The sequence below is a fragment of the Ammodytes marinus genome, assembly GCF_949987685.1.
Source record: "Ammodytes marinus genome assembly, chromosome: 14".
Lineage (NCBI taxonomy): Eukaryota > Metazoa > Chordata > Actinopteri > Uranoscopiformes > Ammodytidae > Ammodytes > Ammodytes marinus.
In genome coordinates, this window is record NC_137218.1 from 16,614,341 (window position 1) to 16,639,999 (window position 25,659).

Consider the following 25,659-nt stretch of genomic DNA (forward strand, 5'->3'; position numbering starts at 1 on the left):
TCATAAATTACCTTTAACAGCAAACGAGACCATCAGTGCAAAGAAAGACGTTTTTATATAGTTTTTATTACTGCATTTGATCTGGTCGTACACCCAGTCCGATTTTCGGTTCACGCGTGCATGCTCTATGGTCACATATCCGTATTGGTCGCAGATTTCAGTGTGGCGCAGGAACGTGATTTGAGAAGCCTATCACTCCAGGTGAGGGAAGGGGATAGGGAGACCAGATCCCAATTCACCAGATGTGGGACAAAGACTACGTTTGTGCGGGACAATGCGGGACAAAGTGCCGTTTTTTTAGCAAAAAAACTCGTGTCACCACTGGTAATGCCAGAGACACGGCTTTCTATATTAACCCTCTGAGCCCTGAGGGCATTTTCTCGATTTTACATGCTTTTATAAATTACCATTTTAGAGGGCAAGTAGATAACATAATACCCAGCTGATTCATATTAAAATGTTCAGAACACTCTCAGCTCTCAGTTAGGAAGGTTCAATTTTGCCCTAGTCCAATGTAAAAAAAAAATATTTTGACATAAATGTTGAAATTTGAAGTCCGATTTTTGAAAAATTTCGAAATTTGTGTGAAATAATACCTTTATTCATCTGATTGAGTTATTTTGGCTCTTGAAATTGCTTCTCCAAAACATTAGCTTCTAAAATGTACAAGAATGTTTCCATAAAAAGGTTGGGAAGAGCAAAAAACATGACTAAAATGATCTTTTTGTCCAAACGTTTTTTGGTTTTTTGGTTCTCGATTTTACATGCTTTTATAAATTACCATTTTAGAGGGCAAGTAGATAACATAATACCCAGGTGATTCTTATCAAAATGTTCAGAACACTCTCAGCTCTCAGTGAGGAAGGTTCAATTTTGCCCTAGTCCAATGTAAAAAAAAAATATTTTGACATAAATGTTGAAATTTGAAGTCCGATTTTTGAAAAATTTCGAAATTTGTGTGAAATAATACCTTTATTCATCTGATTAAATTATTTTGGCTCTTGAAATTGCTTCTCCAGAACATTAGCTTCTAAAATGTACTGGAATTTTTCCATAAAAAGGTTGGGAAGAGCAAAAAACATGACTAAAATGATCTTTTTGTCCAAACGTTTTTTTGGTTGAGATCTAAGGGCATTTTCTCGATTTTACATGCTTTTATAAATTACCATTTTAGAGGGCAAGTAGATAACATAATACCCAGCTGATTCATATTAAAATGTTCAGAACACTCTCAGCTCTCAGTTAGGAAGGTTCAATTTTGCCCTAGTCCAATGTGAACAAAAATATTTTGACACAAATGCTGCAATTTGAAGTCAGATTTTTGAAAAATGTGGAAACTTATGTGAAATAATACCTTTATTCACCAGGACAAATTGTTTTGGCTCTTGAAATTGCCTCTCCAAAACATTAGCTTAGCGAAGGAATACAATAATTGACTAATGTTAACATGCTAATACTAAAATAAAATATGAATAGTGTGGATGCAGGAGAACTTCAGATGCTGCCAGAGGAAGGACCTGATCCACACCGTCTCGTCTCCACCAGGGAAAACTGGAAGAGAACAGACAGACAACAAATGAGCCAAGAAAAGTGAACAGGCATGAAAACAAAAAGACTATCCTGCTGAGCGAAAGCATTATCCCCATTTACAAAGCATTAGCTTCTATAATGCACTGTCATTTTCCCAAAAAAAGTTGGGAAGTGCAAAAAACATGACTAAAATCAAATTTCCCAAAATACAAATAGTCTCTTACTCTACTTTGACCACATATGAGGAATTAAGCAAAATGAGACTGAATAATGACTTGATACTAGTGTTGTTTTTGTCAACGAAATGTATGACAAAATATCGTCGTCAACGAACATTTATCACGTGACAGAAACGAGACGAGACGCAACGTAAATGGTGGTCATGTGACGAAGACTATAATCAAATATATAATGCTTTATTGTTGACTAATAAAAACGGGACTAAATGTGGTTTACAAAAACAAAAACTGACATTACAGCATCGTAAGAGAGGCCGTGTCCGGAGGGGATGTCACTTTTCCCTGTGTAAATGTTAAAATCTATGGTGTAGCCATTGCTTGAGTCCGCCAAAACGAACAATTTGAAACCCCACTTAGTAGGTTTGGCCTTCATGTATTGAGTAATTCCAGTTTTAGCCTTTGAGGCAACCATCCTTTCATCCACAGCTAGGTTTTTGTATGGATGAAAATAGGTCTTTGCTGCGGTTTTGATCAAATTGAGGAGAGGTTTGACCCTGAAGAGTTTGTCGAATTGTGGCGTTCCCTTCTTCCTATCATTGTTTACATCTTCATCTGGATCACTTATGTGTAAGTTCCAGGAGATGACACCAAATCTGTCCCTACTCATGACTGTTGCGGCAAATGGACAGGTTAAACTGTGGTTCTGCCTCCAGTAATCAGCAATGTGGTGTAGTCTAACCAGGGCCATGTAAAAGAGGAGTCCAATGTACTTGTAAAACTCCTCAACTGTCAAATCAGTCCATTTAAACTTTTTACCCATGGCAATTTTTTTGGCAGCCTGTTTATTTGTGTTGCTACAGAGTGTGTGTACAGTGTGTGCAGTGAAAAACAATTTGAAGAGCTCAATTGGTGTGTAGAAGTGCGTGCCTAGCTGTGGGCCAGGGGTGCGTGCAGGTTGAAACCTGGAGACAGGAGGAGCGGTGTCCTGGTCTTCCTCAGTCTTCCAAGCCCGCTGCTGCGTAGGGGGTGCTGGTGGAGTTAGGACACGGGACCTCTTTGCGGGTGGTTCTCCTCTTCTCCTGGACCTGGTGCTGCCACAGATTCACAGAAATCAGTCTCATTATCTCATAACAAAAATATTTAAACTTCACAACTTGTATTTGCAAACAACAGTGTAATAAAAGTCGATGCAAAAACATTTCCATTCTGTACTATTTGTAAATTGTAAAGGTAAATACTTTTACACAGAATACACATCTATTACTATTATTTTCAAACAAAAGTAAACAAAAGTAGTGCTATCAATAGAGAAATCAGTCCCTGTAATGTCAAGAATGCAAAATTCAAGCTATCTTACATTTACACACAGAGCTTCATTTGCAATTTCTAAAATAAATTATTATACCCGTTTATAAACAGCTGTATAGCCTACTACAGTTTGTTTGTTTCTCTCTCTCTCTCTCCTCTCTCGTAACTTCTGTCTCCTCCCCTCAGCCAGACTAAATGACGGCTTTCCATCTCCCACAACAGGTCTGCGCTGTGTGTGTGTGTCAAAATATTGACACACACACACACACACACACACACACACACACACACACACACACACACACACACACACACACACACACACACACACACACACACACACACACACCCGGGTGTCCATTTATGCGAGACAGCTAGCAAACAAAATTGAGACACACGGGGAAGATTGCTTACTTTTACTTGTTTTCAAACTATTACTTGTTTTCAAACAACAGAAGGCTGGCGACAAGAGTATACAGCTCTGTCACGTCAGTTCCAAAAAAAAAATCGGTCACGTCACGGACGCAACATTCAAGCTAGTTTACATGTTCACACTTAGCTTCCATTACAAAAACAGACGTTTTGTCAAATAAATGCTCTTACCCGTCTTCAAATGGATCCATGTCACCTTCATATTCCTCTTCGTCAAAGCCCTCAATGTCGGAATTGGCGTCTTCCTCTGAATCTCTCAGCTGTCGAACATCCGCGCCATGGTGAAATCGAAATTAGGAGCATGATAGGAGTCCTTTGTTCAGTGATTGTGTATGTTTGACCTTAGTGGGAGGTCCTTAGTGATTACACTAAGTTGATTGGATGGTTTTTCACAAAATATGACAGCAAGCAGCTCTACCAATCACGCAAGGGAAAGGGCCGATGACGTTTTCGCAAAATGTTGATTGACAAGCGGCTCAGCCAGTAGCGCAAGGGAAAGGGTTGATACATTTTCGCGCCTCTCAGCAACATATCTCTGGCTGTGAGTCATGTAGAATCACGCGAGAATATGTCCCGGAAAGGGGAGAATCTCAGCTTTCCGGTGATATTCAAACCACATTGCTGCGATTTAATAATGTTAAATAATGTATTAAAACATAACGAAATCACCGACAGAACGCCATAGAACGCAGTACTGCGGGCTCCGGGTCCAGAGGGTTAAAAAAACACTATCTTTAGATCAGCGCGCAGCAGTTAAGTTAGCTACTGTTAAACAAATAGAGCATTAAGGCTTCGGCTTCACATTAAAAACATTTCACTGGCTTCACATTAGCATTTCACTTGACAAACGTGAGTTGGCTTTTATTTTGAAGTAACAGGAAGACAAACGTAGAAGCACTGCAGGCAGCACCTTCACAGAGCCACTGAGCCCAGCAGCCCGATACACACACACACAGACCAATACACACACAGACAAACGGAGACTGCTGTCTCCTCACAGCTATCGGATAAATGCCAGATTATAAAACACGCATTTAAAAAGGGGGGCTCACTTTCAATAACAATGCTTCTAACTTCTAGGGTGACCAGATCGCATTTCCATTACTTTTCACACGTCCCGCAAATTGAGACGTTGTCCCGCGGGAGCCTTGTTTGAGACAGTTATTTGTCGTCATAATGACTAACGGGGCTGAACCATCAAAGAAAAAAAAGAAAATGCAATGTAGAAAAGCTAAAAGGGAGAGTGATAGGCGGGCGGGAGGGCGTTGCCAAGCAACCTATACACAATTTCACGGAGTGAACCTAGACTGCAGTGTTTACTCCTAAATGAATGAGCGGTAGCCTACTAAAACAAAGTTTACTTTGCCTCACCAGCATCATCAGATGACCATTATTCATCTGAAATAGTCATTATTTACAACAACATAAACACATTACCTCATCGTGATCCATAACTAACTGCCGTCTCTCGTTCATTCGCTTTGTGTGGGGACACATACTCGTTCAGCTCCGTGAGAGGTGACAATGGATCAACTCATTGCAATCAGGTGTAGTTGATGCTGTCACTAACCACTCTCACCGAGCCGAAAAGAGTCCGGTGCCCTCACACTTTCAACACACGGACACGGCACGCACTATATTGCTTCCTGATTATTTGAATCTTGCACCCCCTGCACGAGCTTCACGACAGCTGGCGTCGTAAAAATACTACCGCTTTTGTTCAAAGGTGTCGCCAACGTGCCGACTTACTCGTTGTACCTTTAATATTACATTTTTGCGCATGTGCATCAATGAGCACAGACCTGGCCGCTCTCCGTGGTGCTGAAACGTTCCTATATTGGCCTAGCTATAAATTAGGACTATTGGCTCTGATGTAAGGCTCGGGCATAACATTATATATCGCCGTGTAAACTGCAGTCTTCTTTCTTTGAACAAGAACTGCCACTGTACTTTTTTATGCAACAACCTTTACAGCTGCAAAACAGGAGTGGATTAGTTTTACGCGCCAGGCATGTGCATCCGGTGACACTTAAATTCCCCAAAAGATGCATCCATGTAAAGTGACACATAGTTCATACTATCGACCAATAATTGCACTTGTAACAGTGTGTTGATAGTAGCAAAGCCATGCTCAGTGACTTATATAGACACTGCCCTCTATTACAGTCACACACACACACCTGTTACCATCAGAAAAGGCAAGGCTGCAATTCCGCAGTTAAGTCAAGAGGAGGCGCAAGTCCACCGAGTAGCTCCCTCCACCACAGTGCTTGCGTGTTGACATCAGAGGAGAAGCGTGCGGCGTTGAACTTCTACGTGCGTGTGTCGCTCTCCGTGCCACGACTCGCCGTTTCCTTGTCCATCTTGTGAAGCAGAAGCAGTCCGCCGAGCTGTCGCTGTCACACAGGCCCTTCTAGCGTATGTTCATGACTCACGTGTGTCTCTCGCCGTGTCTCGTCTCCTGCTGCACGCCGACGAGGTTTTGAGGCTCCCTGCCCGCAGACTGAACGCTCTAAGGTAAGGTAGGCTGTGTGGATCTCGCTTGCCATGGAACGACACTTTATTTAGCATACATGTCATTCGGGACGGTTCCCGTCCTGCAGCTTTTTAAGGTCTCAGCGTGCAGCCAAGCATATGGCAATGCTTTTCGCAGAGTTTACAGAAGCAAACACACAGCGTTATAGAGTGATAGATACGGCCGGGCATCCAACCCGAAATAATAATGGAGCCGCATTTGGAGCAGCGCCACCAAACAGCATTCCCGAAGCGGGATGTAGGGCAAAACTTTAGGAGGAGGTAATCACAGCGGCTGCCTTTCACAAACTGCGACTGCCTTTCACAAACTGCGACGACACCTTTTTTTAGGCTGAAATCTGCGTTGGACGTGGCCTCTGGCATCGGAACAGAGCGGCGTCTAATGATTCATTGTCATGGTTATAAGCTTGTCTGAAGGGGGAAAGCCTGATTGATGATTAGTTATATGATTAATTGAACTGACAAGTTGTTGGCGAGGCAGCTGAAAGGATCTATAGCATAAATAAGTATAGGCTATAACACATAGGTGGGATTTCGGATTTGTAAGGTGGGCAGTTAAAGCTCTAAGAGGAAAGGGGATATTACATGTAATGCATAAGACATAAACAAAGGAAAAAAAGGACCTCGTCTGAGTTTTAATATTATAATTTCTATAAGATTAGCTAACATATTTTGTAATTGTTCCGACTCCTGTTTAGCCTATCAGCTGCACTTAATAGGTTAAAGGAAACAAAACAGAGTGATCATTTAAAAAAATAGTGAGACAATAAGGTGATCTGAAGCGAACGAGTTTCCGAGAATTATACATTTAATGCGAATTATTACAAGTGGGACATATGTACAGTATGTATAGATAGGTGAGGATAAACCAAGCAAATGACTAACTTAAAGGCCTACAACATAGGCCTGCTGAACAACAGAATGATAGGCCTACAGTTATTTAATATTGTTTTATTATAATTCAGCTTAAATTACTTCCATTGCTAACGTGAAATATGTGCTGGTCTTCAATGAGATCCCTAATAAAATACCCACCTTTGTACTAGCCTACTGGGTTTTGTGCGACAAGAAGTGCAGATTGCCGTGAAGCTGATCAGGAGGCAATACGAACAGGGTATACATATTACGATTAGATTTATTATATAATTTATACAACAAATCTTATCGTAGATAAAGGGTTAAATAAAAAAGTAAAAAGAGAGAAACCAGACAAACAATGGTAGCAGGTTTAGGTCGACCTAGCCCAACATAAAAGGAGACAGCATGACTGATGATGAGGTATTTTGGAGGTCTACTTATTTTCAATAAATAAACGCCAATTATTTATTTGCATGTTTGGTTTAAGGCTAATCTTTATCAATAATTCATGAAATATTATACTATCCAATAGGGTTTTCTTTGTTTCTTTCTATTACCTTGTTCCAATAAAAACAAATGGAATAAATGGAAAAGTTACCGTTGCCTTTCTTAAGCATCCTGACTAATTATCACAATTTATGCTCGTTTTACATTAAGCTACTTTATTTTAATGCTCATGAACTTGTAAGTTAATTTCAGTGATGCACTCAATTGGTTGTGGAAAGCCTTATTTTTTTTTTAATAAAACGCATTAATTTAGTGAGAGCTCAGTTTTTAGTGCATGCATATCAACATCTGACTTGTAAAAAATTGTAAACCATGTGCATGTTTTAATATTTCACTGTTTGACTAATTCAGTTACAAAGGCATCTGTTGATGTAAATATAATTTAAGAGTAGGCCACTTTGAAAAGTATACTTAATTTTAACAAAGTAGCCTAGTCAATATATTTTTAAGTGTAGAAAAAAAATAAAATACATTTTCATTATGATTAAAGAGAATACAAAACCTGAAAATCAAATAACATAATCTTTCATAATCGTATTATTAATATAATCGACTTTTTTAAGTTAAATAACATTTAAAAGACTAGTGTTCATCTTTTAAAAATGTACGTTTGCGAAGTGCATATCGAATATTGACGGAAAGAGTTCTGAACCAGCTGGCCACCCTCCCTCTTCTATTTACAGAAGGAGAATACTAAACAATACTAAAATTAAATCAAAAATCAAAACGCGAAAGGGGTCACGTGGAATTCGTAGGCCTATAGCCTATAATGCGGACTTTAGACTTTATTTGCTGAATTTACTAGGCCCCAGAGTGTAAATGCTAGTTGGTTTTTCATGCATAGACATTTTGATGTATTTACTCATATAAAAACCCTGGCGTAATTATTATCCTTTTCTTGTAGCACATGCTTTTCCAGTAATGCCAAAGTTGTAGAGAAATGTTAAAACGCTAAGGTGAAAGGCCTGTGCAGTCAAAGGTGCACATTAAATAACTTGGAGAAAGCATTGTCAGCGCACATGTAGTGACCAATAACCGGTAGGCTAAATGTTGTGTGTAGCTCATTTGAATGTCTTGTTTGAGTAATTATTTTTTCTTAGAGAATAAATGGAAGCAAACCTAGAATATTAAACCTACAATATGCTTGCCATTTTCGCAGACTATACCAGCTAAATTGTAGCCTAAGAAGCTATAGCGACCTTCTTAGGCCTACAATAGTACATCCTTGTCTATAATACGGTCTAATAGGTAGGCCTAACAGCTAAGCCTACATTTAAACATGGGCATGCTTTCCGCTTTTTATAAAGTCTGTAGCCTACAAACGTCTAAATGCTATAAAATCATAGCAAAGCAAATTATGGGTGGCAGAAAAATAGCCTTAAAATTACAATAGGCTATAAGATAGGTAGGCTACTTTATAACACTAAAGAGAGAGAGAAAAGGCAGCTCTGACATAAAAATATCACTTTTACACATGAAGAGAGGCTGTAGGCTATCTATTGTTGTGAGCATGATGGCTTCTCAGCTTATAACGTTCAGACCAAGAACACCTGGCTGATGACGGTTAAGAAAGGACATAGGCCTACCTTAAATGTAGCCCGGTGAATATCGTGACTGTTGAGTGTGTTCTTTAGGTGTCCATGGTGTCGAGTCATGAAGACTAGTCAAAGGGATGATAGCCTCGCTCTTCGCCCCAGGACGACGCGCTAGTGGCAGGCTTAAGCCACAACATGCTCAAGTTGGAGGCCCAGACCATGGACGGCCCAGACGGACACACAGCTTAGCACACGAAGCGTGCCTAACGGAGATTTGAAAGCCTACGTTGCTTTCCTCTGTGAAAATGTGAATGTCGGATGTTTTCAAGCTGACAGGTCTTTCAAGGAAAAAATGTTTTAGGCTACCCGAACTCTTTCTTTACTTCATGGTGAGTAGGTCTAGGCAGAGCCGGCCCGAGGCATAAGCGAACTAAGCGGCCGCTTAGGGCCCCCGACTGCCTGGGGGGCCCCCTAAAAAAAAAAAAAAGATTTTTTTTTTTTTTTTTTTTTTTTTTTTTTAAGTTTGTGTGTTTGATATTAACATCATATTGCGCAAATGTGAGTTATCATACAAAAAAAGGAATAAAATGTTTTGGTCTAGATAATTAATAGCCTAAAAATGTAATCAGTTCATCTGGGAGGAAATCCGAAATTATGTGATTATGTCACGTTCACATCCATGCACAGTGTGTATTGAGTTTATTTAAAAACAATTGGAAATGGGGCTGCCCTCAGTTGCCCATGCACTGTGTATAGTCTATAGCCTATTTCAGCCTTGTCTGTGGAAAAAAAGATACAGTAGCTGGACAACAGAGTTCTTCTGCTTCGTTCCTCACACTGCATTTAAATGCATTCATTATATTACAGAGAAATATGTCCCGTAAAAGAAAAAGAGCTCCAAGCCCAACCCAGAGGACCCTCCATAATATTTTATTTTATATTAATATTTTTATGGAAAATCCATGTGTCCTTCTTCAATAGCTTCTAATTCATCTGACCCAGTGTCTCCAAATTATTTGTTCACACAAAATTTCTCAGATTTAGCCTCTTAATTTTCCTCTCAAAGTGCACCAGATTCATGCATTTCACTTTAAAAAGGTTAAAAAAATCTCCCGGGGGGGCATACCCCCGGACCCCCCTAGGAGGGTCTGAATCTCGGCTGTCTAATATTTTTGCACAGCCGCACAGTGGAGGCACTAGCGGAAAACACTGGGTGTGTGAATGATATTTAACACAGATCTATAGTTTTAGCAGCGCTAACATTGGAGAGGGGCCCCCTAATCATATTTCGCTTAGGGCCCCCTGAAGGCTTGGGCCGGCTCTGGGTCTAGGCACATAGATGGGGGCTTATTTGTAACTTTTAATGATAGCCTACTACAGGCCTATCCTTGTCATCGCTTGTTGACACTATGGCTGTCTGGTGAGGGAATATTGTTCTTCCTAAAACTGTAAACTAAGGTTTTCTCTTGCTGTTTTCCCCCCCGACATGCTTAACAACAACATAATGTAGGCTAATTTACTTCACTGCAATGCCACGCAGGGGAGCTTTTCTGTTATTTGGCCTATACGGTGCTTGTCTATTCACAAGAGATGTAGCCTAGGCCTAGGCTATCAATTTTTTTCTTTCGAAAATAGCCTTTTGGCTAGGCCTAGCGCCCTATCCTATCATTCGTATTATAATGCTGTGTAATTTCAGTCTTTATAGCCTACCTGGGCGGCAGTGGCGAAGTGGGTAGGGAGATCGCCTCTGGAGTGCAGGGTCGGAGGTTCGATCCCCCATCTCCCCGCCACATGTCGAAGTGTCCCTGGGCAAGGCACTGAACCCCAAATTGCTCCCGATGATTCAGAGAGCGCCTTGCGTGGCAGCTACTGCCATGTGTGTGTGAATGTGGTAAGAAATGTAAAGTGCTTTGGGGCTGAGAAAATCGGCTAAAAAGCGCTAGGCCTATAAGTCAAGTCCATTTACCTTAAAGTTCATACTGGTTGAGGTCGACTAACCTGATCTTCGATGTCCTACAGGGATTGTAGTGGGCAATTATTGTACACTTATATGGTTTGTCTTATTGTTAATGTTTTATTTTTTATTATTAATACGTTATTTATTTATTTTTATTAAGGCTATTATATTAGCCTACTAGAATAAGCTTCATAGGCATGGCATACAATAGTCTATTTCCTTTTCTGTGGCCTATTGTCTCGCTTAGGAAGTGAAATTAAAATGTATTTGGACATGAAGTAGGCTTTTTCATTACCATAGTAGGATTGTATAAGAAATCAATGAGTTTCACACAATGTTGGATCCATACAATTCATCTTCCACAAGAACACAAATATAAGCAGTAAGTTTTTTTTAACGAATTAATCGTTTGTGAAATCGTTAGCTCATTAAACATGCAAGGATCTACACTTGTGATGTAGGATATACCTGCAGGTAAAGTGATAGCCTACTTACATAGGTTTCTCCTCTTCACTTCTGGCTAGTAAGCTAGCCTATAGGGTATTTCTATGTAGGATAAGCTAGCCTAACTAAGACACCATTATTCCCAGAGGCTGTGTCGACATATCGAAACATAACTAGACTGGGCATTTCTACACAACTTAAGTTTCGTTTCAATTGAAAAGCGACAGCTTGTTGTGACATTACACCTTTCGGGGGAAAAAGCTCTCCACCCTCGCTCTGCATTAACATCCCCTCTCGCCTCTCTATACCTCTGTGTAGATATCGCGAGAGTTCCGGCGTTCTCTGTGGCTGGCCGTGGCTTTGCAGCAGACAGAGGGAGAAGGCAGGCAGGCAGCATCATGGCGGACAGAGACAGTGGAAGTGAGCAGGGAGGAGCAGCCCCGGGCCCAGGCTTCGGTTCCATGCACCAAGCGACAGGGGGGGCGGGCTCGGCTTCCGGGCTCCAGCATGAGACGCAGGAGCTGGCGTCGAAGCGGGTTGACATCCAAAACAAACGCTTCTATTTGGACGTTAAGCAGAACGCGAAAGGCCGCTTCTTAAAGATAGCAGAAGTCGGGGCCGGTGGAAACAAGAGCCGCCTCACTCTCTCCATGTCCGTGGCGGTCGAGTTCCGTGACTACTTGGGGGACTTCATCGAACACTATGCCCAGCTGGGTCCGAGCAACCCGGCGCTGGTACAAGACGAGCCCAGGCGAGCACTCAAAAGCGAGTTCTTGGTCCGAGAAAATCGGAAATATTACATGGATCTGAAAGAGAACCAGAGGGGACGGTTCCTGAGGATCCGGCAGACCGTTAACCGGGGGCCCGGTTTGGGATCCACGCAAGGCCAGACGATCGCTTTGCCTGCCCAGGGACTTATTGAGTTTCGTGACGCTTTGGCTAAACTTATTGACGATTACGGTGTAGAGGACGAACCTGCAGAGTTGCCCGAAGGGTCATCATTGACTGTGGACAACAAACGGTTTTTCTTCGACGTCGGATCCAATAAGTATGGTGTGTTCATGAGGGTAAGCGAGGTGAAGCCAACGTACCGCAACTCAATTACAGTGCCCTTCAAAGTGTGGTCCAAATTCGGGAATACGTTCAGTAAATATGCCGAGGAGATGAAGAAGATCCAGGAGAAGCAGCGCGAGAAAAGAGCATCCGAGATGCAGCAACAAGAGGAGATGCCGGCGGACGATGGAGACGAGGATTGATATATAGGGAGCAAACGAGAGAGATGCAAGAGTAATGAAAATAACAAGAGAAATATAATTAAAAACTCTACTGTATAAAGAAAGAAATCTAAAGATTTAACTGTAATGGTTTAACTCCAAGGGAGCATCACCCACAATATAAAAAACCTCCACAACCTGACAGTTATGACATGTTGTCACTCATCGCTGGATGTTACCCCACTTATCCACCATTAATACAGTAACAGGCTGCTAAACAAGTAATAATATTATATTTGAACATTGTTTCCTACTTGACAAACAATATTGAACTGAGTGTTTATTTCCCTTATTAACAGAACACTTTTGTACCAGTTAAAGCTCTTGTGTTAAAAAAAAGAAGAAAAAAGTGTTTGAAATGTTCAATAGGAATAATTGCAGAATTCCAAGGAAAATAGTGTTTCCTTTTTCATGTGAGCTAATGACTTCAGCACAAATCAGATGTTTTAATTTTGAAACCAAAATTCAAAAACACTTTGTAAAAGGTTGTCACTTGCCACCCTATTTACCTTTACATGTGAGTAGAGATGTGTTTACACATAAATCATATGAGGGCTAGACCTGCCTCGGAAACTGGTTAAATGTCATGCAGTATAAAAGGAACATATAGGCCTTTTCATGAAATGAATCAAGTGCTCTATTTGTCTCGCAATATGCATTGCATTAAAATCAGATATATTGAACTGGTAAATAGATCTTGACATGGTGACATTTGCCAGAGGTATTCAAAGAAATATTAATATTGTAATCTTGTTTCAGTTGAAATTGTTGCCATGCAGATGGATATATTATAGACTACCTTTGTGTCTCGTTGTTAATGCAATGTGTTCATTTTAAAAGGTACTAAATGTGTATTTGATAGAGGAAATGCAGTGAAAACATGTAGCAAACGGCAAGACAACAGATTAAGACAAACACCCTTTACATACTTTGCTGATTGGCTTTGTGGTCTGAAAAAAAGAGGCAATATTCAGCAGAGCATTTGTTCAAAACAAAAACATTTTGTGATCTTGTCCTAAAAGTCTAAGTGGTGCCAAGGAGTGATGTTGCTGCATGTTAATCTGCACTAAGATAGATTTCGTTGGTCTCCCAAAATATTGGCTCAAGGACCCTTCCATAAGTATCTTTATCTGCCTACAGTGTACGAATCTCAAGTTTGAGTACCAGGTGATCTCTATCCAAAAGGCTTGGTGTAGTTATAGTGGAAGTTGTTTTCAAAAGCGTGACTGTGAAAGGAGTGACCTTGTGAACTGTAATGGAAATATCACCCTCACACTATCATGGGGGGAGCACGCCTGGATACAGCACAGTGAAGATGCTTCAATTCACCGGTTGATGAAGATCCAGGAGTGAGTCAGTGGATGTGCCCGTCCCTACAAGGTTAATATCTGATGGTGTGAGGTTCAGTGGGGCTACTTTGAACACAAGCTCACGGCTGCACTTTAGATTGGTTAAGCCCAAATATCTAACTTGGGGGTTGATGAGATGAGATTCGGTTTTTGGTCTAATTGTAAATATTTGGGCTGCCACACGGAAAACAACTGGTTCTTCTAAACCAGTTCAGTCGCATCTCATAGATGCGTGATAGCGGTTTTGTAAACTCTGTCAGTAACCTCCAGAGAAGCTGGCAACAATCAGATAATGTCAGATTTTACCTCAGCATTGAATTTAACGATCGCTCCCGTGTTTAGATTGACTGGAAACCAGCAAACTAGACTGTCCTTGACCACCTGTTTTTGGAGCCTGTGGTATAGCTTAAAAATCCATACCAGATTGGGAGCATCCTCTTCAGCATATAAACAACCTGGTGCCTTAAACACTCTGCATGCTTACACGCTGGCCTGGTGCTTTGGATCGCAGTTTTGCTTCTTGTAATCGTTTCCTCTTCCTTTTTTCCATTTCTGTTTCCCAGCCCCCTTGTGTGCTAGCGCACGACTCGTGGTGCTAAAAGGGTTTTCTACAAACTCTAAGAAAAAACATTGAGCAGAATTCTTAACTTTTTTCTGCCTCCTTCCCTTTTTCCCTAACTTCTTTTCCATCCCCCCGTTCCCCAGCCATCCAGGTATCGGCCTACATGTAAACATGGAAGGGGTAGTCACCTAGATGCAAGATTATGCAGAAGAGTTGGCTCTTTGCTAGCCAAGCAGGGAGAGCAGGGGCTGATTGGGAACATCGGCAGTGGCCTGGAAATATTTACACATTGTTGTTGGCATGCCCCCCTTTTGAAATGTTCGCTCTAAGGCTTGGGTAGTTATGTGTTAAGTTGTAAGTCGCTCAATTAATGGGGAGCTGCAAGCATGTCTTGTTTAGTTTTATTTGTTTAACGTAGTTTTACCTTCAGCGTTATTCCACATTATTTGTAATTTTGGAATGTTTTCGCCCACAAAAAATAATATCTATTTTTTTCTGTGCAATTTCATCACTGTGTGCAATATCGTATGTGCCAATGGTGGCAATATATGTATATCAATTAAATATATGATTACTATTTGAAAGCATGTGGCTGAATTCCATGTTTATTTCTCATGAAGGAGTTTTATGCCTTTATTTGCACTCAAAAGCTCCATCCTAGAGGAACATATAGTAAACCAAGGTCTTAGCACCCTGTTGGGTCAAGCAGTTCACATACGTACTTTAACTTGAAATAGAACAATGTCACTGCAAGTATGCCTGTCCTTAGGAAAAGGGTAAACTTAGCTTATGGGTTGTTGAAGGTCGACTTTAAACACACAATGGAGTTCTTGTAAAAAGGAAGAAGCAAAAAAAACAGTCAAATCTCCATTTTAGCTATAAGCTAAGAAAAGGTGCTTCAGTCCAATCCTCATTAAGGTATATGGTGAACTGTCTTCAGTGGTTGTTGTGTGTAGCACTTTGATTTCCCAGGTTAATGAAATGCCTGACCAATACTTGTTTAAAATGATCTCAACAAAGAATGTCGTTCTCTCTTATGTTTTCCTTTTTTTCTTTTTTTTTAATGTTGACTTATTTGGTTTTGATGCATTTTAATATAATTTATGTACATTTTAAAAATTAATAAATAAATACATTTAATTTACCCACGAGGGAAAATCTGCATTCAAAATGTATGTTTTTTTTCAGATCTTGTTGGAAAAAAAAACTTCCCCAAATGTCTTCAGTTCACTGATGGAAAGTGTGTTTAATTTTGATGTAGTGTTGTCCACAATGTCTGACTACATTTGCAATGATACTAATTACTGAAGCTTCATTTTACAGCCTTTAAAATTGCAAACTTTGCAATGACAAGTACCTGATGACTCATTTCTTCTTAGAGATTTCTACATTAGTACTGTATGTGTAATACCAGGCTGTAAAATAAAGCATTACTTTGTTCTCAAATCATCCTGACTGCAATTTGTGATCATCTGTCTTCTGTGAGCTCATATATAACTACTAAAGAAATGAGAGCTCATTGGGTGGAAGCTGCATGTCTTTGAACAGGTCACAATGTTTTAAAGTTACTTATAAATACGTTTGTTAAATGTTTAGTTATTTTCAAGTTTGATGGAGTTCAAGCCACAAGTTAGGCTTAATTTGTAATGCATGTTAATGAGATGCTATGACACAAGGAAATGTTGCCAGGGCCATCGACTTTAAGATTTTTTTAATGACTTTAAACAGTCCTGTCTCCAGCCCAGTCTCGTCAACATGTCTACCAAAGGAGACCACATAATAACAAAAAGTCAACTTAAGGATGAGCTAAGTTTGTATCTGCCACCACAAGCACAAGCACTCACTTGGCAAGAGTGGTCAGAGTGCAGGGTCTGGACATGCTCCAAAGGCATTCCCTGCACGACGTGTATGTTTGAGCATTGTTGTGAAGTTGAAGGTCTCCCAGCCCCATCCTCCTGCTGAAAAAGACTGAAGGAGATGTGTTCAATTGAGATGGACTCCAAACCCAGATGCTAACTCAAATCAACTGATGACCAATTGTGTTAAGTGTAACCAACGACTGGCTTTGTGAAGATGCATAATGGCAGTAATTGCTCACAGGAAGGCTGCTATAGGTACAGATTATTGTAACGGGGCCAGCTGTCTCCAGCTGAGAGAATTACTGCTGAATGCACAGAATACATTGGCAACGTCCTGCCTCTTTTTTTTTTTTTTTACCTTTATCATATAATCTGAGCGTGTGCATTAATGTTTGTTTGAGGTGTGGTGTTGCTGAGCTCTGCGCCATATGTTTGGAAATGCTGTCCATTCTACAAAGGATTGCCTCCATCCATATTCAACTTGTAATGTTTGTGCTATATTCTGAAGCAGCTAACTAAGCACTGGCTTTGGTGGTGACGTAATTCATAGCAGGCTTGTCTCATTTTGTCCACTAGAGGATGCTCTTTACCTATAAATGTCAGTGGACAGAGGAAAAGAGTCCCAGGCAAGAAATCTGCTCATGACAGCAATGTGGCAGAATTAACAACTGAGGAGGTAAAGTAAACGGATACTTAAAGGAAATGACACAAGGCACAAGGACACTTCAACTAAGCGTCCACCTACATAGAATATGCACGTCTATTTTGGGCCATTATTTACGTTTTATTGTAGCTTTTGCTCCTAACTACTCCAACACAATATAACATTTACAACCACTGAGCTCATGTTTTAATGTTCCAGCCCAGTCCTGGCATTCTTTCAAAACACCCGTCATTCAAATTCTTTAAACAGTGTTTGTTTAAGTGTTTAAAGGAATAACTCAAAAAGAAAGTGTGAGAATAGTATGCGTAATAATGCTACATGTTAGCTAACTTCCAGTATGACAAGGTAATGAAAGAAAGTTTATTTTTTTTCCCCCACCATAAAATACTTAAGTACAAATATATTTCAATTAAAGTGTTTTAAAGGGAAATTTAACATCAGTAAGTTGTAGGCTAACCCATTTTTGTACCAACTTCCTTTTTAAAGTCAATGTCGATTAAAGGAATATATTTGGTGAATTTACTTGTAGTGAATGCAGTTATGAAAAAGGAGCCTAAAAGTGTTTTTGGTTTTTTTAACAACTTATTTACAGTGTGAGATCAACTTCCTGGATTGCTTACTTCCCCTTTTTTTCAAAATAAAGTGTGTGTTAAGTTATGAGTGTGTGTGTGTGTGTGTGTGTGTGTGTGTGTGTGTGTGTGTGTGTGTGTGTGTGTGTGTGTGTGTGTGTGTGTGTGTGTGAGAAGGAGAGGGACAGAGAGAGAGAGGGAAGGAAGGAGGGAGAAAGATCATGGAATGCTGTGATGTCATCAGCCCAGTCACACACACACAAAGAGAGGACCCACAGGCGCTCTGACTCTCTCAGCCCTTTAGTTAGCATACTCTGCTGTGGAGCCGCTGTCTACATCCCACTGTGAGTACTCTCAGGCAAATTCTACCCTTTCTCTAGCAGCTCCCTTTTGCCTTACTCTCTATGTTCACTCTCCCCCCTTTACCCGGCTTTCCTTCCTCTGCACCCTAACAATGGGCTTTTTAGTAAGACACCGCTCTGTATTCCAGCAGTGTGATATAGTTCCACGGGCTGAGACAAGCTCTCTTTCCCTCCAAGTGCTGCCTATGTGGTAGCCATTGTTTAACTATACCCACTGTGATTGGAGGAGTCCTTTTTTTTCAATCTCCTTGTTAGAGAGAAAACCGGTTCATTCTGTCCTGGGCTTGTGACCTTGTGTGTTTTTTCTTTCTTCTTCTTCTGCTATCTCCTCTTACAACTAAAACTGAAGATGTTAAAATGGAACCGCTGTGTTGTGGGATTTTAAGGGAAGGGAAGGGGAGGGGGGAGTAAGGAACATGGGCTATGGGAAGGGATGTGTGTTGTGGGGAGGGGGAGGCAGAGATGACAGAAGCGGTCCCATTCCTTTACAAGTAATCTCCTCCCATTCTGTCAGTGTAAAAGAAACAAGGGTTGGGGCTCTTCCGTATTCATGAAAGCAGAGGGAAACAAACTCACCAAAAAGGAATTACTTGAAGAGGAAAGTTTTCTGAATGTGACAAAAGGTGGAATCGAGAAATATATATATAGGACACTGCAACTTTGAGGGTAAAATAGCAGGGCTCTATAAGGCACAACAAGATCTTCCTAGTGTTTGTTTCTCTAAAAGGTGTTCTTTGTTTGTTTTTTTATTGCAGGTTGTCCCAATGATGACCTCCAAATAACAACAAAAAACAGACAACTTAGTAGGGTGGGGAAGCCGTCAGCACTGCAAGGAAACTGGATGTTGAGTGTGTGTGTATGTATGTGTGTGTGTGAGTGTGTGTGAGTGTATGTATGTGCATGTGATTGTACAGCATGTACAAAAGTGTGTGTGAGGATGAGCATTATGCACCTTGATTAATGAAGAAGAGTTTATGTCGGTAAATACGCTTAGATTAGATTAAATGTTGCCGTCGTTACAGAGAGTACAAGTACTGCGACGAGGGAATGCAGTGACAATAAGAGAGAAATAAGAGTGAATTTGGTGTAAAGAAGCTGTGGAAAAGTCTTCTTCCAACTATCATGAGACTATAAAGCAAGACGTGGCCCCCTTAAGAAGCTGCTAACCAAAAGGACAGCACCTCCAGTTGGTACCAAAGGTAACCCAGAAACAGCTGCCAACATGCTACAGCAGATATTAAAGGACATGTACATCGACCCTGATGTGCTGGACGCTCTGAACGAGGACCAGAAAAAGACCCTGTTTCTGAAAATGCGGCAGGAGCAGGTGCGACGCTGGACGGAGCGCGAGGAGAAACAGGAGAGGGAAGCGGGGGACGCGAGCGAGTGCAAGCGAACAAAGCCAAAAAAAGGTAACGGCACCAAAACCCATGACAAGTATCACCTTACCTATTGGTTAACTTATCTACTTCCTGCTTATCTAGTATGGCCGGGTGCAGCTAGGAGTGAGCACACTGACCATCACACTTTTGAAAGATAGAAAAAACAGTTCCCCTTTAGAAGGTGGAAGTGAGTCAGAGGTTCTGGAGAATGCTTGTTGTCAAAATCACTTTTTTTGTCAAAATCAGTGAGTATCCCGTCACTGATCCCCCCAAAACTCCAGTGTTTATACACAGCCAAGCCTCTGTAAACAAGTGTGTTGCTATTGCTACGGTGGGCCCATCTTTGTTTACATACCAGTTTACAGAGCCTAGACTGTGTAATAACACCAGCTTCAAGGAATCGCTGATTCCACCTTTATACGATAACATTCTGACTGCCTTTCAGTCAAGATGTTTGCACTGTGTGTGCTGTGAAATGCTTGATAGAGAGGTACAAAGCTTGGGAATCATGTGTGCATTGGTTATGACAAACATCCTGTGCTGCTGGATATACCCACCCCCCCTGTCATCTCAACAGCTGTTTGCTAACAGCCTCAGCGTTTACCTGTAGCCCATTTGGCAACTTTGAAAGAAAACACAAACTTGGGCTATAGCAAACACCAGCTGCTCCACATGAATGTGTCTGTGGTGGTAGTGTAGACAATTGAGGCCAGGGAAGAGGCTAGTGCTGACATGAAGTTCTGTTGAAAGTCTTTAACAATTACAGCAAATCGATTGTGTTTGGGCGTATTGATGTCAACATTTACTCGAGCAAAGTAAAGGAGATGTCAAGGATAAAATAATATTCACCCTGAAACTGTATTATGAGAGTCGCACATTAATAATGCACAAGAAACATGTGTATGTGTTCTTGCGCACATTGCTATCAGTCTCTCACTTAAGATCATTTTGTTCCCTGAACGCTGTGTGCATGTGAGAGTGACAGGAAAGACAAAAAATTATGCATAACATGTCTGGAACGCGTGTTTGACAGAAAATGGATGGCGCGTGAAAACATCAGCATGATAGACAGCCGATACAGCGGATGAGACACGTAAAAAAATGCCTACAGGATGGCCCAGACAATGTGATAAATGGGGAACTGGCTTCGGTTCAAAAGGGTTAAGTTGGAGGCAACAGTGTACAGTACGATCAACCATAACAAAACAACCAGAAACTCTGAAGGATGCTTGTCAGTCCCGAAAACTGGTTTGACGCATACTACAGAATACTTGCCCGGCTGCATTCTTTCTATAGTGTTAGTAGCTATAGTGCTGGGTTTGAGAAAATGCGTGGTGTAATGGCTCTTCTTGCGTAACAAACAAAGTGATCTATTTATATATTTTAAAAAAAGATGGACTCCTACGACAAAGCAAACTTCATAAGGCCCGGAAGGATAAAGCAGTTGCTGAAAACCCACTCAAATATGACTCAGAGCCAATAAAACAAGCCCACTGCAGTTTGTTACTGTAAAACCAATGGACACAGTTCTATGATGCGTCTTGTCTTGGCTAATAACAAAGTGCTCACTATCAACTGTGGTGCTGAGTGAGAGAACAGGGCTCTTTCTATCTATCTTAGTGACCAGTGCAGCTGTCCTTCGGAGGCTGGATGGAGACTGCAGGGTCTGAGATCACATGGTCACACAACTCTCCTCCACACGGTCTCTTGGTCTATAGCGCAGGAGGAAATGGTGGATACTTGCTGTTTTTCTGTGTAAAAGATAGGAAGTGAGTCAGGGCTCAATCCTTCAAACAATTAGCAGGGGGTTTAAACAGGAAGTATGCAGGAAACGTACGTGTTTGGAACACAAAGAGAGAGTTTGATTAGGTCGAGATGGCCTTGCTGGATGCTAGCTCTCATGCAGAAGTTTGTTTTTATGCATACAGTCAGATCAGAGCTGGCTTCTCTCACAGCTGCTTTCAACAGCACAGATTTAGCATTTGGCCTTTGCTGATCATGGGACCCTTGGCTGTGTGTAGGCTGATTGCATGGAATTCTATGTTAAATGCTCCAGGGCTGGTGACATTCACATGAGGACAAGGGATGAACTGCACACAGCTGAGAGTAGAGTTTCTGTGACCAAACTCAGACACAAAAAAAACTATCTTCCCTCATTCAAGAAACATTATACGGTTCACTTTTGACTACGTTTGACTAACTGTCTTTCCTGTATGGACATAGGACATATGCCAACAAACAAACATGGCGGCTTTTAAATGTCTCTATACTCAGCTGACAGGATTCACATGATGTGCACCTCACAATGGGGTTGAGCCGTCAGATTGAGTTGATAGCTTGTGTACAAAAGTATGTTCTAACTGCTGTTTTTTTTGCGTCATCGCCCTGGTATGCCCTGCTAGAATACGATCCACTGGGCAAGCTGGCAAAACCAGTTCATTATGAGAGTGTTTTATCCTGTGCTAAAACCCGACAACCCTTCACCCCATGAGCCTATGTCAGCAGCCGGTTTACCTCTATAAAGTAACTTCTTTGTGCTCCCAAACATATTCGCAGGGCTGTGGCATTATGTTGTGAAGGTGTGTTTGCCCTGTTGTGCAAGTATGATCATGTGGGTCGCAATGTCCTGCCCATTCCATGTTAGGAAGTAGGATTGGGTTTAAAGGGAATGGATGCAGTAAATGGAAGATCCTTAGAATTAAATGAATGGTAAAAAATGTAGTTTTCCCTTGTTTGCTCTGTTTATATTATCAAAATGAAAGTCATGTCTCATACATTCATGCTGTTGCTTGGGCCCCAGCAGCTGTTGCTCCTGTCTGTATGTATCAACCAAAACAGCAGCCTCCACAGATCATCAGATACACTGCTGATAAACTGACAGATTTGTGTCGGAATAAACAGAGCTACAAATGTTAATCTGTGAGATCGGAAACACGTATCAGTATAGTATTTCAAAATAATTGTTTACATATTATGACTGGGGTTTCAAATTCCACAAAAGAGGTCAGAGAAAGTACAAACAGCGTTCTTACATTAAAAGAGAGTGATTCTGAATCTTTTCTGTACAACTATCATATTCTGGTTTCACGTTTAGTTTCTTAAAACCTTATTTTACTAAATCATTACTCCATAACTTACCTTTAAAAATTTAAAAACTTCAACTCAGTGTTTCAATGCCAATTAACTCATTGTGTGTGTGTGTGTGTGTGTGTGTGTGTGTGTGTGTGTGTGTGTGTGTGTGTGTGTGTGTGTGTGTGTGTGTGTGTGTGTGTGTGTGTGTGTGTGTGTGTGTGTGTGTGTGTGTGTGTGTGTGTGTGTGTGTGTGTGTGTGTGTGTGTGTGTGTGTGTGTGTGTGTGTGTGTGTGTGTGTGTGTGTGTGTGTGTGTGTGTGTGTGTGTGTGTGTGTGTGTGTGTGTGTGTGTGTGTGTGTGTGTGTGTTTCCTTCAGCCAACAGTAAGAATGTGAGCTGGCTGCTGGGCCGAGATGGAGATGTGGCTGTCATTGTGATCGGGGAGCTGGACGAGCTGAGTTCCAAATTCATCTGCTCAGGGTTGGGGGAAAAGAAGGAGCCGAGTCTACAGCACAATGCATAGTAATACACCTTTATAATCTAAAACTGATTACAGTCAGTGAACTGTGGGTAACATGAAAACATCTCTTAGTGTTGCAGTATACTAGTGTTGTGTACAGATTTGTTGAGATCCCCCATCCATACATTTTCCGGATGCTTATAGCTATGACTATTGTTGTATTATTCAATTCCAACCACATACAACGTATTTCATTAGATATGTTTAGCGTATGAGAGTGTTTCATATAAGTGTACTGCAGTTCAGCCATGTTAAGGTGGAAGAAACACTTCATAGCATGCTAAGCATGGTTGGTGAGAACAAAAAGATAGTACGGACATGATACGATCAGCACACCGATGCTCTCACCCAAATGCATTCCCCAAGGCATATTTGAGCATCTTTAAATAAAGAGGAATTATCGTGTTTTTTGTTAAAATAATACCAGGGGGGAGGGGCTCGTGGTGTAGTGGTTAGAGCTCAAGCCTTGCAGCAGACCTGGGTTCGAATCTGACGCGTGGTCTGTTCTCTGCATGTCCTCCCCTCTTTGCCCCATTTCAACTCTGTCTCTTCAAATCCGTACAATTAAAAAACAATACAAAACATATATGCAATGTCCTTTAAAGCATCACTTTATTTGTTTAAATAATTATTAATTGATTTTAAAATGAACTTGTGTTTTTGTTAAAAAAAGGTTTTCAAAAAAAATAAATTTGTTTAAAATTCTACTTTAAGGTACAGGTATCTCTTGAGTTAAGATTCTTTGTCCCTTCCAGTGGATTGAAAAAGTTACACAAGATGAATTTAATTTGTAATGCATATGAATTATGAGTGCAGTTAAGAGTATAAATCTACCATTATAATATTGTTTGTATTCGGATCATAAGTGGTTTCTGAACGGGTTCATTTCAGGCTTCATCAGGAATGTCTGTAGTAAACTGAAGTAAAATGCTCTGATTATGTTTTGCAGCCTTCAAACTATCTTGAAGAGCAGAAAAACCTCAGAAGTTGTCAGAACTGAGAGAGAGAACCTTCCTCCTAACACACAACCGGGAATCTCACTGAATTTAAAGGTACTGTATGAAGTTTCAGTTTTTTACCATATTGTCTCAGTCTACAATGTACAGAAGGCTACAGAACAAGAGGAGGCATAAGAAATAACAGAAATGGCATCGATTTAGTCAGACACCGCATGAGAAGGAGCAGGGGAAGTGGTTGGTTCAAAGTTACATGCAGAGGAAGCAGCAAAAGGTATGCAGGCTAAAGTAGCTTAAAGAGGAAGCCCTTTATGAAGTTACCCAATCAGATGCTGAGAGAGGAATCAGCCGCTCTGTCGTCAGCTGATGTAGCATACCTTGTCTCTGTGGCCTGCCCTGAACTAATGCTCTGCTCAACTTTGTGACAACTATCACTTAGGCTTTTTTAGCATAGCTGGTGGAAAACCAGTGCAACCAATAAAAAAAATGTAGAGCTCCTACTTTATGCCAGAAATAAGCACTCTGTGATATATTTTGCGTGTGTCTGCCTGTGTGTGTGTGTGTGTGTGTGTGTGTGTGTGTGTGTGTGTGTGTGTGTGTGTGTGTGTGTGTGTGTGTGTGTGTGTGTGGTTATGTTTATGTTTGACAGTGTGTTTGTGAGCTGTTGCTTTTGTAGAGGGAGGTCTTTTTTTCACGCTATCTTAAAAAAGCGATTTTTCTTTCCTGTGTTGTCATGGAAACCGTGCACACATTGAGCTTGAGCGAGCCAGGGGCGGACGGCCGGTCGGTGGGTCTCATCTGGTGGGAACAATCAGCTTCTCTGCGCTAAAGCTTTGCACACTGCTCTTGTCTGCTCTGCTCGACGGAAACCTGAGCATCCCACACAGTTGCTGATTTTTTTCTTCTTCTTCCTGTTGCCACATTACCACAACAACCATTGTCATTTACACTATTACTTTTCTATGATGAACGTTTTTTGTAACATCTTCTTTTACTCTCAAACTCTTGCTCTGTTTTCTTTCCCGCTGCTCACTGACTCACAGTTAAAGGAGGGTCGTGACGTGTCGCCGCCAGTAGGCCTATAACATCTAATAACATGCAAACTGTCTCTCTCCCAACAGGGGAAATGTGAGGAGACGACAAGCACTTTGCTCCCTCTGCCGGTGAGTTGGAACAACTGCTTTGCTATTATTGAGCTCTGTGCTCTCGGGGTTGCATCATGGCTTGTAACGCTCTCGTGTAATGTCTGTGTTAAACCCACAGGTGTCACTGAGTGAGCATCCATCACCGCCAGCAACCAAGAAGGTATTTGGTGAATTGAAGTCATTCCACTTTTTCTTTTTGTCTCTTATAGTTGCTGCAATTCAATTTAAGCTTGAAATATCCCGGGGGGGGATATTTTACTACATTCAAGTTGGTTAATTAAACAAGGAACAGTTTTTTTCTGCCCTGAGCTGCATTGAAACATCTAATTTGAAAAACAAAGCCTTGCATAGGCCTATCCTAGCAAGGTGTGATTAACAGTATAACGGTGTTCCACTCCTCTGTCCTTTTGAAATTGGGCTTTAGCGGGGCCTGCCTACGTGTCCTTTCATGACAGTCCCAGCCCTCTGTGAGTAACAGGGAAATGGTGGTTAGGCCAGCTGTCCCCTCACTCCCAAGTCTCTCTCTCTCTCTCTCTCTCTCTCTCTCCTCTCTCTCTCTCTCTCATCTCTCTCTCTCTCTCTCTCTCTGCGGATCATCTTTCTACCCGGCATTCCCCCTCTTTCTGCCTCTCTGCGCGTTAGAACTGCCGCACCCCTAGTAG

The 25,659-nt window shown here is 41.2% G+C and overlaps 2 protein-coding genes and 1 long non-coding RNA gene across 3 annotated transcripts in view; 2 read left to right on the plus strand and 1 right to left on the minus strand.

The window, feature by feature from the left end:
- Positions 1–1,042: 1,042 nt before the first annotated feature.
- Positions 1,043–3,759, minus strand: LOC307261091. Its single transcript, XR_013845207.1, has 3 exons — positions 3,621–3,759; positions 2,672–2,800; positions 1,043–1,551 (listed from the first exon to the last, which is right to left on the minus strand). It is a non-coding gene; the product is annotated as an uncharacterized lncRNA (long non-coding RNA).
- A 2,101-nt stretch (positions 3,760–5,860) lies between these two features.
- puraa (purine-rich element binding protein Aa) lies at positions 5,861–15,879 on the plus strand. The gene is made up of 2 exons (XM_080040962.1): positions 5,861–5,966; positions 11,604–15,879. Exon 2 carries the CDS (start codon positions 11,684–11,686, stop codon positions 12,539–12,541), a length of 858 nt encoding a protein of 285 aa, XP_079897088.1. The 5' UTR covers positions 5,861–5,966; positions 11,604–11,683; the 3' UTR covers positions 12,542–15,879.
- Positions 15,880–17,771: 1,892 nt separating this feature from the next.
- Positions 17,772–25,659, plus strand: part of LOC307261010 (uncharacterized protein) — a 17,011-nt gene continuing 9,123 nt past the window's right edge. The window contains exons 1-6 of the mRNA XM_080041446.1: positions 17,772–17,906; positions 18,680–19,336; positions 22,754–22,898; positions 23,846–23,948; positions 24,974–25,015; positions 25,116–25,157. Coding sequence (XP_079897572.1) covers positions 19,147–19,336; positions 22,754–22,898; positions 23,846–23,948; positions 24,974–25,015; positions 25,116–25,157 — 522 coding nt within the window. The 5' untranslated portion in view covers positions 17,772–17,906; positions 18,680–19,146. The remainder of the gene's footprint in view (positions 17,907–18,679; positions 19,337–22,753; positions 22,899–23,845; positions 23,949–24,973; positions 25,016–25,115; positions 25,158–25,659) is intronic.